Source organism: Hyposmocoma kahamanoa, unplaced genomic scaffold (assembly GCF_003589595.1).
Source record: "Hyposmocoma kahamanoa isolate Upper Pololo Valley unplaced genomic scaffold, ASM358959v1 78, whole genome shotgun sequence".
Taxonomy (NCBI): domain Eukaryota; kingdom Metazoa; phylum Arthropoda; class Insecta; order Lepidoptera; family Cosmopterigidae; genus Hyposmocoma; species Hyposmocoma kahamanoa.
This window is the reverse complement of record NW_020653945.1, coordinates 14724820-14742759: the sequence shown is the minus strand read 5'-3', so window position 1 is coordinate 14742759 and position 17940 is coordinate 14724820. Positions and strand designations below refer to the sequence as shown.

At 36.9% G+C, this 17940-nt stretch overlaps 2 protein-coding genes across 6 annotated transcripts in view; one reads left to right on the top strand and one right to left on the bottom strand.

Moving 5' to 3' along the window:
- Positions 1-2053: 2053 nt before the first annotated feature.
- The window catches only part of LOC113233067 (gamma-tubulin complex component 3 homolog), a 56545-nt gene continuing 40658 nt past the window's right edge, over positions 2054-17940 (bottom strand). For 3 of the 4 annotated variants that reach the window (XM_026468033.1, XM_026468035.1, XM_026468036.1), the window contains 6 exons: positions 5808-6014; positions 4611-4828; positions 4383-4524; positions 4201-4315; positions 2989-3163; positions 2054-2239 (listed from right to left, as the gene is read on the bottom strand). In XM_026468033.1, the coding sequence (XP_026323818.1) occupies positions 2207-2239; positions 2989-3163; positions 4201-4315; positions 4383-4524; positions 4611-4828; positions 5808-6014 (890 nt within the window). In that variant the 3' untranslated portion in view covers positions 2054-2206. The remainder of the gene's footprint in view (positions 2240-2988; positions 3164-4200; positions 4316-4382; positions 4525-4610; positions 4829-5807; positions 6015-17940) is intronic. The other variant, XM_026468034.1, reaches the window with a different exon arrangement.
- Positions 13953-16320, top strand: LOC113233069 (histone acetyltransferase p300-like). Of its 2 annotated transcripts, XM_026468039.1 has the most exons (4): positions 13953-14213; positions 14630-14830; positions 15361-15476; positions 15654-16320. In XM_026468039.1, the coding sequence occupies exons 2-4, from the start codon at positions 14642-14644 to the stop codon at positions 15880-15882; spliced, it is 534 nt and encodes a 177-aa protein (XP_026323824.1). In that variant the 5' UTR covers positions 13953-14213; positions 14630-14641; the 3' UTR covers positions 15883-16320. The 2 variants fall into 2 exon arrangements, with proteins under 2 accessions (XP_026323824.1, XP_026323823.1); XM_026468038.1 differs by lacking the exon at positions 13953-14213 and having other exon boundaries at positions 14484-14830.

Genomic DNA, 17940 nt, shown 5'->3' with positions numbered 1-17940 from the left:
GATTTTCAGTACAAATCGGCAATTTCATACTTTAACCCCTATTATTTTAAAGTTTTATTTAGCGTGAATTGTAAAATAAAATTGTATAGATAAAAGCAAGTTAGATAGAAAACGAGATTTAAAATTAATGGACAACAGAAAAATAAAACCTCTTGGCTCCATCGTTTTTGTTCAGTAACTTCAACTTTTGACAGATGTCAACATTAAATGTGGAAAAGTAGAGAAATAATATTAATAATAACGCACACACTCGACATAGCCCCGCACTAGGGAAACCCTGTGTCGCGGGAAAAATATGTATTACTTTTCTGAAAAATATGAATATTTCAAAATGGACATGACATGTTTATTATACCGTCAGGAAAATTACACCTTCGGCAGACATAGACAAAAAATATCAACAAAATAACATTATTATAGTGACCCAAATATACAGTAGATAGCGGGATAGTAGTTGTCTTAATTTTGTGCAAAGTAGTACAAAAATATTTTGTATATACATTTTTTTTTTTGATATTGGATTTTATAAATGAAAACTGCCTAAACTCTTGTATATGAGGTGTATTATCGTGTAGTTAACCTGGGTTAAGCCGTGAATTAGTATTTCACGATCCGTATTGATTTCTCTCCTAGTAACTCCGCAAAACAAACGCTTTGTTGCGAGAGGCATCGCGAGCACTGTTTGCGATATTAGTTCCTTATTTTTTGATATTGATAACAGAAAATAAATTTACTTGACTTAGTATGACACTTAACACAGTGTGGCGTGTCCCATGAGTAACTTCTAAGTGGCGCATGAGTATGACGCCCTCGGCCGGGCGGCTGCTCAATGGATGGGACCTACAAGGAAGAGCCCTTCGGTATAATCGGTCTGGGGAAGACGCGTTCAGCATCGGACGGGCAGGCAGTTTGGGATTTGATGACGAACCCTCGGCGGATTTACCACCTGCAACTCCCAATCCCAATAAAAGGAGTCATGACATCTCGTCTAGTCTCTTGCCTTCCTAAATGCTTTTCCCGTTTAGCTAAAAATGGCGACACGCGAATTAAGTCATGTTCGCCAATGAAAGTAGCGCAGTGTACTTTACGACTGAACTTAGACATGACTTACAGTGGGCCCAAATTGATAACTCTCGGACGTAGGAATAACTTGTGGAGTATCAAGTTCATTTTTTTTAATATGATAGATAATAACATTCCTAACAACTTTTATTCCTGTATAATTTCTCGAAAAGTTGATGGTTTCGGAGAAAAAGAATATTATGATAATTTAAAATATACATTTTATTTTTTATCTCAAAATATACGAAAACGTAATGTGCTTGGGTTACTTACAGTAAAGTTCCAATCATTTTCCATGTAGAAAAAAATAATCCGACTGCATGTACCTGCGGTTTTGTAAGTAACGGTGCGGCAAAATTGCTAACTCTTTTATGCACTTCTTTAACAAAATACATGAGTTTCGACTAAAGAAAAATTAATTTTAGTGTAATTTAGAGAGTGTTATAACAATAACACGAAAGTCTAGTAGAAACTAGTATATTGTGTTAAAAAATAAATAACAAATCTAAGTATAGAGATAGATGGGACCTAGGTGATGGACATAGGCTACTTTTTGATTTTTTGTCACAAAAATAAATATTAAAGGGGGTGAAAAAATATTAAAGTATTAAAAAATGTTTATTTCTCACCAAGATTCATAATTAATTAATAGTAACTCATACATGGCACTTATTAGAGAGCATTAAACAATAACACATCGTTAACAAGTTTTAGTAAATTGGTGCTCCTTCAAAATAAAAGTATTTACTTGTAATAAATCTGACATTACCTACGAGAAAAAGTTTTTTTAACATGTTTAAACATCCAAGTTACGACAAGTTAGAAAATGTTTTGGTTTTTAAAGTAAGTGGGTTACATAACAAACATTTATTGCGACATTCTATACTATTTATTTCTACAAGTCTTTAGAAATGGTAGTTTCTATATATAATTGCATTTACTTTTAAATGTTTAAAATTCTTTGAGACAGACTTTTGAGGTATATTTTGTAAAGATAACAATGTAACGAGAAATGTGTTTTGAAATGGAAAGCCACAACAAACAAACACCTATTATTAGTAAAGTGGAAGTGAATACAGGACGCACGAACGTAAATGAAGCCGAAACGTATGTATGTGGAATTCGGTTTTGCGTGTACGAATTGTCACTTCTTCTTTGCACCATCTAAGTTCTTTTTCTGCGGAAATAAAAAAATGGCTTAATTGTAACAATTATTATGGGTATTGTGAAGAGCACAAAAATACAGATTTCATCTTTAAAAGACTGTACAACTACCAATGGTCGGAAAAGAGTGTTCCAAATGAGTACATATTGTCTATATAGATACAAAGAGTGACTCGAAGGGGTTAAAACCACAAAATGTTAATTAATTACTTTTTTCAAATTTCCCAGCAATTTTTATTAATGCTTGTTTTTAAAGTAAAATAGATTTTATATTATAGGTAGGTATTAAAAAGTATCTACAATATCCGCATTACGTAGAAAGAAGCTTTTGCTTTTAGCTCATAAAACTAAGTTAGTTATCTACAGCATTTTTTAAATAGCGCTATTAGAATTTACTTTAAAAAAAATCCTACTTCAGCTTCTTTGATGTGCAGTTTTATCTTACGATGTAAAAAACTGTATCCGGAAATCCGGAGTTCGAAAAAACTAATTAATTAATATTTGACGGTTTTATCACCCTATGTCACTCCTTGTATCTAATATTTATGTACTCATTAGGAACATCCTAATCTGACCCTTGATGATTACTGATTACGGGAACAAATTCTGGGAAAACGAAGAAACACTTTTTTTATCTTACAAATTATTGGAATATGTTTGGACTACACATGAATAAATAAGTCTCTCAGGAAAAAGTAAATCGGTATATTTTTTACACCCTATATTTAACATAAAGTATCGTGATATTCAAACATCACACACCTTGGCCATATCAAATCCAATTTCGCTCATTCGTTTGTGCTGATAAGTAAGAGGTTGGTGCAGTTTTGCGTCGCCACGTTTGTAGAAATCACTGTAGTCAAGTCGGAACGCCAGAGTCTGTAGTGATACCTCTGGATGCAATGCCAGCTTCAATATTAATGTTGTAACGTGACTTCTATATATGAAACAAAACATATATTATTTAGTTTTGTTTTGGAAATTGGTATATTCTGTAAGTAGCATTGTCCTATCAATAAATGGACGCCGGGTTCGCGCTAAAAAGTGTCCGCACCTATAGGGCGTTAAAATCGCATACAGAGCGTCAATCGCGCAACAGTCTTTGTTTGTTCGACTGACAGCGCTGTTGTCAATCATGCAGTACCATATAATGATAACTTGTAAAAATGACTGCAGTAAAGTGTAAAAAGTAAAAATTACTACAGTGAAGTGTAAAAACAGGATATTGTGTCATATTTTCACTAAACAAATATATTGTGTTATTATAGTTCTTATTTAAAAGTGTTATTTTGTACAGTTTTATAGTATTTAATTTATATATAAATGAATCGTAAATATAAATCACAAAAGCACACAAAATAATCAAATAGCTAATTGTCCTTTTCTACAAATTGCATGCGCAAAAGATGGAAAGAGGCCCATTACGTAAAAATTAATTAATATTTACGATAAAGGCTATTCCATTACTGTTGTGTTCAAGTAATTTTCAGTCGAAGTATATAGTGCATTTTGTTAAATTTCCAGTAGAAACTGAATATGGTGTTTTTGGGCCCTTAAATTGTTGCAAGGAAAATTAGGCAGTACTGCAATGACGTTACAATTTAAATTGAATATTTTATAGGAAATGTAACTATTTTTCCGGATTTAAATCGCGTATATTTTAAAAATAGGGTCGTTTGCATCAATATTAGACATAACTGGTTGAAGACTGTACCACCTCAGTCAACCGTGACCATGGGACATGTGAAGGGCCCTAAACGTCGGTTTGTTTGAAAAAACAAATATACGCGATTTAAATCCGGAAAAATAGTTTCATTTCCTATGTGTAACAATCGCGAAAACCTAAGAACTTGAATATTTTAGTTTTTTACATTTCGTTATGGTTAACTTCGTACATTTTTTTCGTGGTTTTTGTATTAGACCCGATGTCCATTTATTGGTAGGTCAATGGTAAGTAGTTAAAAACTGAATTACCTGTATGTTCGGGCCCAAACATTCAAGTCTGCTTTTCGACTAGCCAAAAATTGTAGGAAGATTTTGCGCTTCTCTTTATCACGAGCTTCATCGGCAGATGTAAAGCCATATTCTCCTAAAAAATTATTTATTTTTGGTTTTGTTTTGTTATTGACATTGAGCTGCCAATAGTACAACGTTACCTTTGGAAACTCGTTCAGCTTTCAATGCTTCAATATCTTCACGTCTCTCAAGCTCAGCAATAATACCAGCATGAAGCATCGCCTCGAAGTTGCGAAGATTGAGAGTCTCGTTTAACACGTTACCCAAATATGACTGTAGCTCCTGCAATATAAAATGTTTAATCATAAAAAAAATTTGCTGTTTATGTGTTTATGCATACAAAAAAGGAGGAAAATCTGTTAAAATACCTGTGTGGAATGATGTATCATTGCATGTATAGAGTGTTTGTCGAGAGCCTGGTGGTGCAGTCTTAGTAAGGCGTCAAGATGCTGCCGGGCTGTAGCGGCGGTAATCAACTCGTCCCACGCGGCCTCTGCGCCTACGCTGCTGGCCTCTTGCAGCGCGCCGCACAGCCGTAAAGCTTCGGCACGGAGGCAGGATACACGACGCATTAATCCCCATACCTCTGAGCATGGACACAAATTGTAATGCACTAGGTAAATTTCACGATTTTTTTTTGTGCGTACGCATGGTCACACATTTCCAGTATGAATCGACATGATATTATATTTTGAGACCTCAAAAGTATGTCCTTTCAGATATGATTATAGTACTATTTGCTAGTAGTATAGAGCGCGTAGTATCATATCACTATAGTTCATGTGCTCATAGACATCATTCTAAATAGCCTTATTCGACAAATTTATGAATTTTTGGTAATGTTACATTCATAAGAAATACAGCCAGTTTGGTCACCATAATTTTTATTACACCATATTTTATTAACACATTTAGACATTTCATAGCAATATTTTTGACTGGTATATCTGGTCTGTGTGACTTGAGTTCCAATTTAAATACCGAATGTTATTTTTATTTACACCATTAATGTTGTAATGAATTTAAATTAGTAATTTTATGGGACTGTATCATATTTTTGTTGAAGAATGAGTATTTCTGATAGCACATCTGATAGTCATATAGGATAATATAGGATCAATGTTCTCAAAATTTATTGCTGTCTGTCGTGTGTATGTTTTTTTATGATACAAGAAAAATACATTATACAGATGCTCTCGTGCCATTCGTTGTTTTTTTTTATGATACCAAGTGACGGAACGAAAAAGTCGTGCGCCTGGTGTTAAGCAGTTGCAATCCATTCAGAGCTTTAAATCGCAAAAAGTTGACAAGTCCCATGTGTCTGTAATTTCACCAACACCCATACCCATCAAAATTGGAACGCAGTAATGCTCACATTAGTGCTCGGCGGCAGATATAGGTAAGGTGGCAGTACCTCTCTGGACGAACTCTTTCACAGCTCTTCTGCTACTAAAATGTGTGTGTGTGTGTGTGTTTGTGTGTGTGTGTGTGTGTGTGTGTGTGTGTGTGCGCGCGTGCGTGCGTGCGTGCGTGTGTGTGTGTGTGTGTTTGTGTGTTTTTCTCACCTGGCATACACTTGAGTCTCTTCTGTAGCAATATATGTTCACGCCAAGCCTCATGCAGCGAGTATTCTATGCGCTTCACGCGCCACAGTTGTGTGAACAGCGCACGGTAGCGAGCAGCGCATGTAGCGGGGAACAGTGTGCCTAGTGGCCCATCGACTCGATATTGGAGGGCGAATACGTCCCATCCGCAATCATCGCGACCATCGCCTACGTAAAGGGAAAGTTGGGAATTGTGAAATTTAAACAGTGCAGAAGAATTGTACATATTGAAAGTCACGTTAGTGACAATAAAATCGTATCGGGAGACGTTAATGCTACACCGTGTTACAGAGGCTGAAGCCCTCCGCCTTCTTGTTTTACCAACCCGGACGTTTTCAATTGCTATTAAATTATAATGTTTCTCATTTACAATGCAAGGAAGTTAAAAACAAGAACAATTAGATTTTAAAATGCTATAGTTTATTTGTATTATACAGATATGGACCAACAAATTTCTTTTTTGAGTTTTGGGGGTCATTTATTAGCTTTTCATCCATAGACCCCATGTCCTAGGTGTCGCGGTAATAGAAACAGGATTTTTTAAATTATTTTATTACATTTATTGAACTACACGACATCTCGCCTTTACATCAAAATAACTTATTATGTATTTATAATAGCACAAAATAAATTTTGCTGTATTCTGTAATGTGCTACTATTCTAAATAAATTACAATTTCAAACAAATATTCTCCAAGAAAAGACTTGCGAGCTTTTAAATTTAAAAAATAATAATTAAAGTAATAAAAATGTACATTTCTAAATTCACTTGAATAAAACTAAACATGATTTTGGTATTAACCCTATTTAGTACCAAGTTCCAAGCATGTGCTTCTTATCATAGCAATTCGACAAGTAGTCAAAAGAGATACTACAAAGTACTAACTAAATTTTGAATTACGACGTTAAAATCAGAGATAATAGAAACAGACTTTTTTTAATATATAATAGACACACACTTGGCTACAATCTCACCTGATGTTAAGCGACGATGTGACCGACGACGGGACGCGTTTGCCTATATGGTACGCCGATGGGAAACTAGACTGGAGCGCGCGGGGACGCCCGAACCCCTCCCGGGAGTGACCATCGGGTCCTTTCATCCGGTCGCCAACCGGCAAGATGGAACACCCGGGATTTTTCGCGAGTTGGCGGTGCAGCCTTTCACTGGAGGCTAATCAGCTAATTACCTAGCACCGTGCTTCGGATCCCGCTACCCTCTGCGTCTAGATTCCCAGCGCAACTATAAGGGAGCCAACACAGCCATAGCTGTTTGGCGGCTAGGTTTCGCCCAGAGGGCGGTCACCAGACACGACTAAGGTCTTCCACCGGAATTTGTATCTTAATAGGCACCAACCAGGGGTCACGTGTACGGTTTCGAGGGTACACAGCCTACGGACGCGAGCTACTTAACCCCTATAACACAAGACAAGAACATAAGTGTTTATGTTCTTGTTTTTTTTTAAATACTATTACAAATAGGAAATGAAACTATATTTCCGGATTTAAATCGAGTATATTTGTTTTTTCAAACAAAGTCAACCGTGAGCATGGGACCTGTAAAGGGACCGAAACTTCGGTTTATTTGACAAAACAAATATACGCAATTTAAATCTGGAAAAATAGTTTCATTTCCTATATGTAACAATCGCGAAAACCTAAGAACTCGATACTATTACAAATTTTACTCAAATTGTTCGCCTCTACTTTGCATGCTCGACATCCTTTTCTTACTTCAACTGTTGTTGTTCCAAGTCCCATTTCTACTTTCATATTATTAAAAGAGACGTTAATTTATCTATTACAATTTCTTTTAAACTTTGAATAATTTATTTTTTCTCTGTAGCATAAATAAGAAACGGCCGCCATAAGGTATAATATTGGTTCTCTAATCAACAGACGTGTCCTTTTGGATGAAATTTGATAAAATAGTGAACGGTAGTATAGACTCGCTTTATTACTACAATTAATTAACTTTAATATTCCCAGAATCTCCTTCGGTACCAAAAATACATTATTTTATGTGCCTGGTACATAATGAAAGGCATCAAAAAACGAGTGTGGGTTTAAGACCGACGCAATGACGCCTGCACCAACAGCCACGCACACTAGAACTTTATAAAATAAAGTTTTACTTTTGTTTTTTTTAAACCGTGTTATATTACAAAATTAAAAAGTAGACAATAAATAGTCATTATAATAAATAGAAATGCATATAAAGTAAAAACTTGTAAAATATAACTGAAAAAAGAAAAGAAAAAAGTAGTATATTGGCGGAAATTCTTATTTTTTCTTGGCAATAGTTGTGTTACTTTTTATTTGTAATATTGCTGTTTAATTTCCTCGCAATCGAAGTGAAAAGCAGAGGGTACAACTCGTTCTTAAAACCCATTTTACCCTCGACTTAAGTATTAAGGATATACTCGTCTCGGGTAAAATTACGGGTTTTATACACTTGTTGTACAATCTATTATTTCACAGATAAGAAATTTGTTCTAAAAAAACATTTTATCTTTATGCTGGTCGTAATTTGCGGTTTTTGAACACATCATAGAGAGATCATATGAGATCATCATATTCGACACTCGTGTAAGTACTATAATGAGAAATTGAAAGACATCGACAATTTATTGTAAATTCGCAAAAAAGCGTCAATGACGTTAATAAATTCTTTGTGGGTGTCGGTAAAAAACTTGCTGAACAATCCCTTCTAAACGCACTCTCACTACACCGTACTCACTCGTACTACACCGACCCCCAGCAACTCGCTTGTTTTATTGCCTACTGATGTGGAAGAGGTGTGAGGACTCATTGTGAAGCTTAAAGATGATAGCGCTGTGGGTCTGGATCAGGTGTCAGGCAAGTTTTTTAACAAAGATATGTGCATATTCGCTTTACCAATCTCACACATCTGCAACTTAGCTCTCTCAACCGGCGTCGGCGTGTTCCCTCGGGCATTCAAGACTGCGCTCGTAAAGCCTATTCACAAGGGTGGAGACTGAGGCTGTGCCAATAATTTTAGACCCATCTCCATTCTTCCAGAAATGTCTAAAATTCTTGAACGGATTATGAACAAAGGGCTTATCGGTTACTTAGAATCTCACAACCTAATATCACCTTCTCAATTTGGTTTCCGTACTAGATTATCCACTGATGATGCTGTTCACGAACTGGTCGATTCTATAGTGACCAACCTTGATAATAAAAGGAAATGTCTTACTATATTTCTCAACTTAGCAAAAGCATTTGACACAGTTTCTGTACCCCATCTCATTTGCAGGGTCGAGGAGCTGGGGGTGAGAGGAATTCCTCTTGGTCTTTTCAGGGATTACTTGACTAACCGGAAACAGTGTGTTGGGATCGATCATTGGCTGAGCGATGAACTCCCCGTCACCTACGGCGTCCCCCAAGGTAGTATTGTTGGGCCTACCTTGTTCTTGGTCTTTATTAACACACTGTGCAACCTTAAGCTTCCCTATATCAGGATTCTGACCTTCGCTGATGATACGGCGCTTTTCGTCATTGGACGGAGCTGTAGTGAGGTGTTTGCCTCTGCGGTGAATGGTCTCAATGTCGTGTGTACCTGGCTGCGACAGAATCAGTTAACCCTGAATGTTTTAAAAACCAAATATATGACTTTCGCACTTAGATCCCATCTTCTGCCGTCGTTGGATTTAACTCTCAGCGTGCATACATCTTGTAACCTTAGTCACCTAGACTACCCTTGTCCTCATATTATTAGAACTGAATCAATTCGATACCTAGGCATTATCATAGATCAGTCTCCTACTTTCAAACCCCATATTGACTCTGTAGTCCTCGTCTCCGCAAGCTTATCTACATTTTCAGGACGTTACGGTATGTGGCTGACCAGAAAACTCTGACCACTGTCTACTTTGCCCTTTGCCAATCAGTTTCAGGGTATTGTATAACGTCATGGGGTGGAGCCTCTAAAACTCATCTCATTGAACTTGAACGGGCTCAGCGAGCTATTTTGAAGGTGGGAGCTGGTCTTCCCTACCGTTACCCAACTAGCGAACTCTATAAGCTATGGGATGTGCTTACCGTTAGACAACTATTTGTATGTAACACTGTCCTCAAAAAGCACTCCCTACTTGCATTTGATCCTAATATCAACGAGGATAAACGTAGAAAGGGTACGGTCTGCCAAGCCCATTCTGTTAACACCAGTTTTTCCCAACATTTGTTATGTTTCCTCGCTCCCTACTTGTACAACAAATTAAACACAAAGCTTTCTTTTTACGCTCTCCCAAAATCACTCTGCAAAAAAACTGTATCCCATTGAATTAAAACCCAAAATTATGAAGAGACTGAGAACTTCTTCTTATCCTCAAATAAAACATCTCTCATTTAACTGTTCCCAAGTCGTAGTTCTCTCGCCTTAACACATTCGCTCACTATACATTCCACACACCCCATACGTACAATTCTTACACACCTAATCAGTAACACATTCACCTTATAAACACTCCCTCACTCATTCTCACACTTTTCAGATTGTGAGTTTACTTAGTTTTAAACCTTGAGAGGGTTCTTTTAAATACTAAGTTTAGTTCACTAGTACCTTTATTATTCTAAATCCGGAATATTCCACTAACTTTTATATATTTTATCCTTTGTCACAACCTCTGTGCCACAACCAAATTGCTCAACTGCAGAGTGGAAGCCTGGTGACCCGTAATTCAGGTTTTTCTATACCTATCTCGGGCACCAGTCTCTCACAAAACAGTCTGACCAATTTTTAGTCTTGTATTTTAACCTTAAGTTCCTTAGTCTTAAGCCTGTTTTGTGATTGAGAAATAAATAAAACTTCATTCATTCATTCATTGTTATCATTGACGAGTTACAAGAAAAAAGCGGGAAATATTATATTTGACGGAGGACCCCGTCAATAAACTAAAACCTCTGTGACAGGTTTAATTACTGTCTACAATATATTGTTTTATTTATTTTCTGTACGTGTATTTTAGATAGGTGTCTACTGTACAAACTTATATTTTGTACTACTCGTAGGTATTTTAATGGAACAAATTGGTTTGTTAGTAAGTTAATATATTTCTTGTAAGATTTGTATAAGACAACCACCTCCACAGTGATCGCTAGTACGGAATCCGACGACTGGGGATCTTATTGTGTATGTCACATATAGAACGAGGCTATAGAAAAACAAGGCGAAGCACTTGCAGTGTCTTTGGATATTTCTAAAGCCTTTGACAGGGTCAGGCACGCAAGCCTTTTAAGTAAGCTTCCCTCTTATGGACTGCCCGCTGACCTTTACAATTAGATCTCGTATTTCTTGAGCGAACGTTCGATTCGAGTGGTCTTAGAAGGCTACTCTTCCGAACATATGGCGAGAGATGACGGAGTTTCTCAGGGTTCCGTACTGTCTGCAACTCTCTTTCTGCCGCATATCAATGATATGTTAATTCCAGGTACTTTTGCGTATGCTGATGACAGCACAGTTGTAGATAGATACTTGACCAATGCAAGTGTCAGTGGAGATGAAATCCAGTCTTGTCGAGAGTCCACGGTTAGCCGTTTAGATTTAACACTCCAGGCAGTCTCTCTCTCTTCTCTTCTTGGGGCAATACCAATACCGATAGCCGACTGTTTCCAGCTACCTGAAATGGACCTGTCGTCTAATTTGAAGTTCGGCAGATACGAATCCGTGGCCAAAAATGCGGCAAGGAAGCTTAGGATCCTTTCCAGGGTGAGGCGTTACTTTATACCGGGACAGTTGCTTCAGCTGTACCGAACACAAGTCCGGTCTTGCATGGAGTACTGCTGCCACCTTTGGGATGGCTCTGCCACATATCAACTAGCCACTTTGGATTCAATTAACAAACGTGGCAAGAGGCTTATAGGTGACTCGGAATCATGGCAAGAGGCTTATAGGTGACTCGGAATTAGTGGAGGCGAAGCTGCAGAGCACCTTTTGAAGACGGTCTTAAAGTTGCAGCTAACCACAAACCCCAGCGAGTCCATAACCAAGTCCGGGTCCGCCAGAGAGACCCAGGGCATCTCTGGCGGACCCGGACCTGTCGAACGCATTATAAAAACAGAGCTCTTACAAATTGGCTAACATTCGACGATCTCATACAAATTTTCTGTTTGCTCGTTTAGATAGACAGATGACAGACCCCTTCTACTGGTTCCCTCTGTTAAGGATGTATAGATGATGTATGTGGTCAAAGTTAAAACAGGAATCAACGTACAACAAAATTAATGTAAATGAAGATTGACACGCTTTGTCTGTCCTTAACTACAGCAGCGAATACGTACCCGTCGTCGCACCTCTTGTCAACCGCAGTCGTATTTCACAAGATGTTAATGCACACAGTGACAATGACACTGTCGGGATGAGCGCGAAATACGAGTAGACAACCTCCTTATGTTTTATACAACACTATTAATTTAAAACTATTATATAGGGGCGGAGTAAAATTACATTATACTTTAGTATGTACAAATGGTCTGGAATGGTTGTACTGTCTGTACAGTTCAGTCAGGAGAAGTCGTCCGCTCGCGTCGGTGGTTTAGTAAGGACTGCCCTCGTTGTCCTCTGTCAAGAAAAGGAAGGTCGGTCGTCTTCTTTTGTCCAAAATAAAGTCGGTCTAATTTCGAATTCCTGCCAGTCTACTAAGTCTGTCTTTGCGGCGTGTCAGTCTGGTCATCCATGGAGGCTGGACGCTGGTCATCCACGGAAGCTGGACGCGACAATGGTGATCGCACACTTGTCCGCGTCCAAAGAACCGAAATAATGAAATTTTAGAATTCACTGTGTGAAATCATAATTAAGAAACCTCGACACACTTATTCGCACGTATAGGACGAACCGCCGAAATTGGAAGATACCCTAATCCCTGACTTAGTATTCGGATTAGCTTAATATCTTGAATTAGCATTCGGAGGATGTTGTTTAATTAAGTACAAGTACATAACATATCGTAATTTCGTACCAGAAGAGGAAAATCAATTTTTAAACGTATTTTCCTTATACATTTGATAAACAAATTGCACAACGTGAATAAAGACTTATCCGAGTTCTCAGTAGGGTCCGACCGCCATCCGAGACACTCGCTTTTACGTCCTTGGGAAAAAATATTAAAAAACGTGTTTACTCCTAAAGTTGTAGTTGAAAGTTGAGGTTCCCTTCATTAAACCAAGCAGTTCATATCGTTTACAACAACACGCGCCCACCACAGAAATCTAAATAATAGGCAATAGAAGTCGTACACCTACACAGTGACATATTGTCACAGAACAGTATTGTTCAAAGCGAAACAGTGTGTAAATATGGTGTTTTGCAGCATTTCAAATTGCTGAAACTCTTCCACTAGCTGTAATTATACTAATACAGGAATAAAATATCACCGGTAAGCTGTTTTTATTAAAATAAAATTATTCACTATAAGAATCAGTTTATTCGTGTCGTTGTCAACGTGAACCAACGTAAATAAATGAAGCTCTCAAATATAAATGAGATAATGTAATATATTATCATCTACGATATGGTATTTTTTGTAATATTGCAGTTGTGAGCTAATGATCAGACTAGACACTTTTATTTTGGTTTTGATAAACTATTGAGATAAATGTTTTGTGCGTTATTGTAACAGTGGTAAATAATACACATATTGTCGCCTTGCTTTCTCAAACTCGTATCTTAAAAAAAGTAACTGAAATGCAAAAAATGCAATGTATATACATATTTGCAGGATGATTTCACATCAAATTTCCTTCATGTTCACACACTGGCTTTTACCTATTCTTAAATTAGTGCATCCAAATTAACATCCTTGATAAGAAATTTAAAATAAAATAGAAATTTTGCCATCCTGAATAATCACTCTTCATAAGATACGTTTTTGAGAAACTAAGGCGTCGATATGTGTTATTTATGGACATGTAAAATTATGTTTAAACAATAAAACGTTTTAGAAAACTGATAAACGTAAATAAGTGTTAACTTGACGTGAAAGGATATCATTTACTTTTCATACATATTTTTAATACAATATAATAATAATATTAACGCACACACTCAATATAGCCCCGCACAAACAGGGTTTGTCGCGGGTCCCAAGGACACACACATAGACAACCACAAATTACACCCAAACTCACAAGACAAATAAATGTCAAGGCAAGGCAAGGAAAAGGCCATGGAAATATTTCTCCCGACTTGGGTATCGAACCTGAGACCTTTGCGTGACAGTCCGGCATGGTAACCGTTCGGCCACTGAGGCAATGACTGGGAAATGTACGTAAATATTTTTTATTTTCAGTTCCCCCAAATGTGTCGACGTTAAAGACAACAGGGTATCCGAAACAGGAAAAAGGAACGTACGTTTCATTATGTTTGGATCTGTGCATATGTTGGGAGGGCAGGTGGGAAAGCAGCGACACCCGTTTTTGAAGATATAAGCGTTGTTTACACTTCTAGTGCCTATTTATTTAGATTTCAGTGGCGTTCACTATCTGTCTGGCTGACGCGAAAAAAGATCACAACAATAGTGTCCGTGATTTTTTCGTTGAAAATAAAATAAAAATAAAGTTAAAAATAACGATTACGATTATATTAGTGTATCAGATACACGGCTGCTGTTAATTACCAAGAATAAGCTAGCTATTAACCTAGTATATTAGAAATGGTTGCGTTCTACGTTGTTGTAGGAAAAACGATGCGGTCGCTCTACGCCGCGATAATGAAATTGGTGTTATTGTCATGCGCCGTGATAAAACGAGCGGTGTGCCCACAGCAGGCATACGAGATGACGTCCGTGTCCAGCATGGGCGACGGGGACATGGGGCCGGGAGTATGCTACCCGTGTACGCCACTCCCGCGCATGGGCGTTCTGTGCACGCACGGCCTCGCGGATGTCGTGCCACAGCAGCAGACCAAGCAACGGCAGCTTTTGCAACAATCGCAGCCTGACTTGCAACAACAACAGCCCCAACTTGTTAGTACTGTTTTTTGGTTTTGTTTTTTTGTTGTTTTTTATTTTTTGGTTGGTGTTTAACGAACAACTCTATCGCAAATCCAAGATCAAAATAGCATATTTATGGTCGCACTGATGGTCCGTTCATGGGGCACTGGATGTCTTTACATGCACCAGTGTTTCATAAGTATTATTAGGTTAATTGACATAAATGAATGAATCGAAAGAAAAATTGATTTAATTACTTTTAATTTAATTTAATTTTAATTGACTTTTGCCGATTTGTAAATATTCTGACATGTTTTATTTTATTTTGATTTATTTTGTGATATTTTGATTTTGATTTATTTATTGTGTGAATTTCTTTAATTTTAATCTTTTTAGTCTTTTTTGTAATATTGGATGTGACTTATCTGAATAAATAAATGAATTATTATTATTATTATTAATATTTGTAAATTTTCAAAACTTATGTTATGGCTTTTATTTTTTTTTTAATTTATTTTAGTTAATTTAGTAGGATGAGTATTTTACAGAGATATTTTTGGCAGATGGGTACCTGTACATTCCAGCTTCCTGGTGGCCTCGTGGCGACAAGCCCTGTCTGCGAGAAGGAATGGCACCGGTCTATAACAGCCGATCTCAGAAACCACCTTGTTTATAAATTGTAGGTCTTACGAAAGTCGACAAATTATTGTAAACTACTCAAAAATGTGTAGTTCTCTAAAGCGTTGCTACAATTTATATTTAGTTGTTAATTGATAAAGTTTAAAGAAGACATTGTTATTGTATCAGAGAATTTCTTTAGATAATTTAAATTATTTACTACAGTTTTATCTTGTAGGGTGCAAGCTATTTTTCCAAAGCCGGACCCCATAGCGATGCTAGACAAGAGAATGCACAACTTAGTCCCGTACGCAAGAAAGATAGAAGGCGATATTTACGAAATGGCGAACACGCGCTCAGAGTACTATCATTTGCTCGCCGAAAAGATATACTGTATACAAAAAGAGATCGAAGATAAGCGCAAAATGCGAAAGGAACACCAGGTACAGGCGCAGCAGCAGGCCTAGCACCAGGAATAGCTGCAACGGGGTAAAATGGTCGGGGTGGGGGAAGTGAATACCGTGAGTGGGGTGATGGACGTGCGCGCGCCGCTGCACTATGGAAAATTTAGGTTAGTTACGGATCAAAAATGCATGCATGTAACTTTTTGTTTTTCGAGAAATGCATGTGTGTGACTTTTTGTTTTTCGAGATACGCCTTTAAATTATTTTTATACTTAGTGGAATTATGACTGTTTTAATTGCATAATTATACATTTTTATTTAACTACCCGTAATTGAGAGAAAAAAATGTACAAAATCTTAAATCTTCTGGTAAATACTACCCACCTCACTATTTACAAAAAAAAAAAATAATAGAAATGCCTTGGCTACGATAATTCTTTATTCATAAAATAAATTAAAAGTGTTTATAAATTTTACTTAAAATAATACAAAATAAAAATACGAGACAAGAAAAAAACTTATTTGTTATTATTTCGGATATCTGTTTTAAACTCCAGTCTCTCTCTCTTCTATCATGACCTATTAATATAATAATAATAACGCACACACTCACATGGCCCGCAATAAGGAAACCCTGTGTCGCGGGTGCCATGGACATACACAAATTACATCCAAACTCACGAGAGAAATAAATGTAGGCCACACAAATATTTCTCCCGGTCTGGGAGTCCTGGGACCTCTGCGTGGCAGTCCGGCATGGTAACCGTTCGGCCACGGAAGCAGTTAAACCTTTATTATTGTCATATAATTAATATATTTTTCAGAATCAGTGACGATTTGGTCCACTTTCAATAGACGTAGCGTCTTCTCGTCAAGCTCCTTTCGATTTTTAACATAAGGTTTTCGGATACTAGTAATATATGAATCAGAAGTACAAAGTAACGTGTGAAATAGATCTTCATTTGTAGCAGATCTTGAGCATTTGCGTGGTGTAATAATTTTTCTTGTATTATGAGTTTCTTGAGCTTCATCTGAAAGTTGTCCCGATAGGTAACACTGTAAAATGATTAATTATACCCTCTCCGTGAATCAATATCTTGTGTACCGAAGATGGAATATAATACCAATCAAATATGATTGACGTATATTTTTGCAACGTATATATTTTATTTATTTTTTATTTTAACAATCAACGATGGACTCAAAGAATCAATTTGATTCTGAATATCGTTAACAACAGTTTGTTTTCTCGAGTTTCTTTCGAAAACTCAATTAAAATAGGAGGACAAAATGTCATGGAGGAAGGCACAGGATTTTGCCAAACAAGTCATTTCATCAATTAATCTCATGGGCACAACAGACGCGACGAAAAAGTATGAGTGTGACACATGTTCAGACTCCTCTGGAAGTGTTTGTTTATACTCACTTTGACCAGACGAGCCACCACAACCCCAATTACTGTATAACTAACTGTTTCAAAGCATTTTTGTACGCGGACACTATCATCAATATTCTCGCTGTAATGCCATCTAATAAATCCTGTAGCGATAACATTTTTGCACACGTATTTGTAATTTCATTAGCTGATGGGTTTACTTTTTGTACTTATAAGGTGGTAATGAGAAAAAGTTCCGTTCATCCATAGTATTCTTCAAATATAAATATTGAGCCCTTCCTGATCGCTCAGCGTTTGGATGTCATTAGAGTTGTCCATCAATTTTAGCACTGATATTTTTTCTCTGTGTAATTAATGCTTCCACGACTTGTGTTCATTATTTTCTTCCTTTGATCGCAGCCTTTGAATATATGCACCAAAGACGTGTTCGAATACATATTCATTAAGTAGTGTAGTATTTTTGGGATTCTTACTAAATTCTGAAGAATTAAATGGTCTGCTTCGTTTTCCAGTTGCAAGTAAACGGAGAGAAATCGATGGTCGTTGACTTTCGTGATGCTTGGGACTGTTAAATTATGTTAGTATTTTTTTTATCACTAATTATCAAACGTGAGTTGTCCTCAGAAACTTCATAAAAAGAAAAGTATATTCAGTGACAAACGACTGCGTATGGTACTAAATTCATGAAATTAATGTCAGAGCATTAAATATTTATTTATATATTT

What these genes read in the sequence shown, in the direction of transcription:
- LOC113233069 (XM_026468038.1), top strand. Translation starts at nt 14,519, where the DNA reads ATGGTTGCGTTCTACGTTGTTGTAGGAAAAACGATGCGGTCGCTCTAC. An exon ending in AACAACAACAGCCCCAACTT is followed by an intron (nt 14,831 to 15,360) that starts GTTAGTACTGTT and finishes TATTTTTGGCAG; the next exon opens with ATGGGTACCTGTACATTCCA. An exon ending in AACCACCTTGTTTATAAATT is followed by an intron (nt 15,477 to 15,653) that starts GTAGGTCTTACG and finishes TTTATCTTGTAG; the next exon opens with GGTGCAAGCTATTTTTCCAA.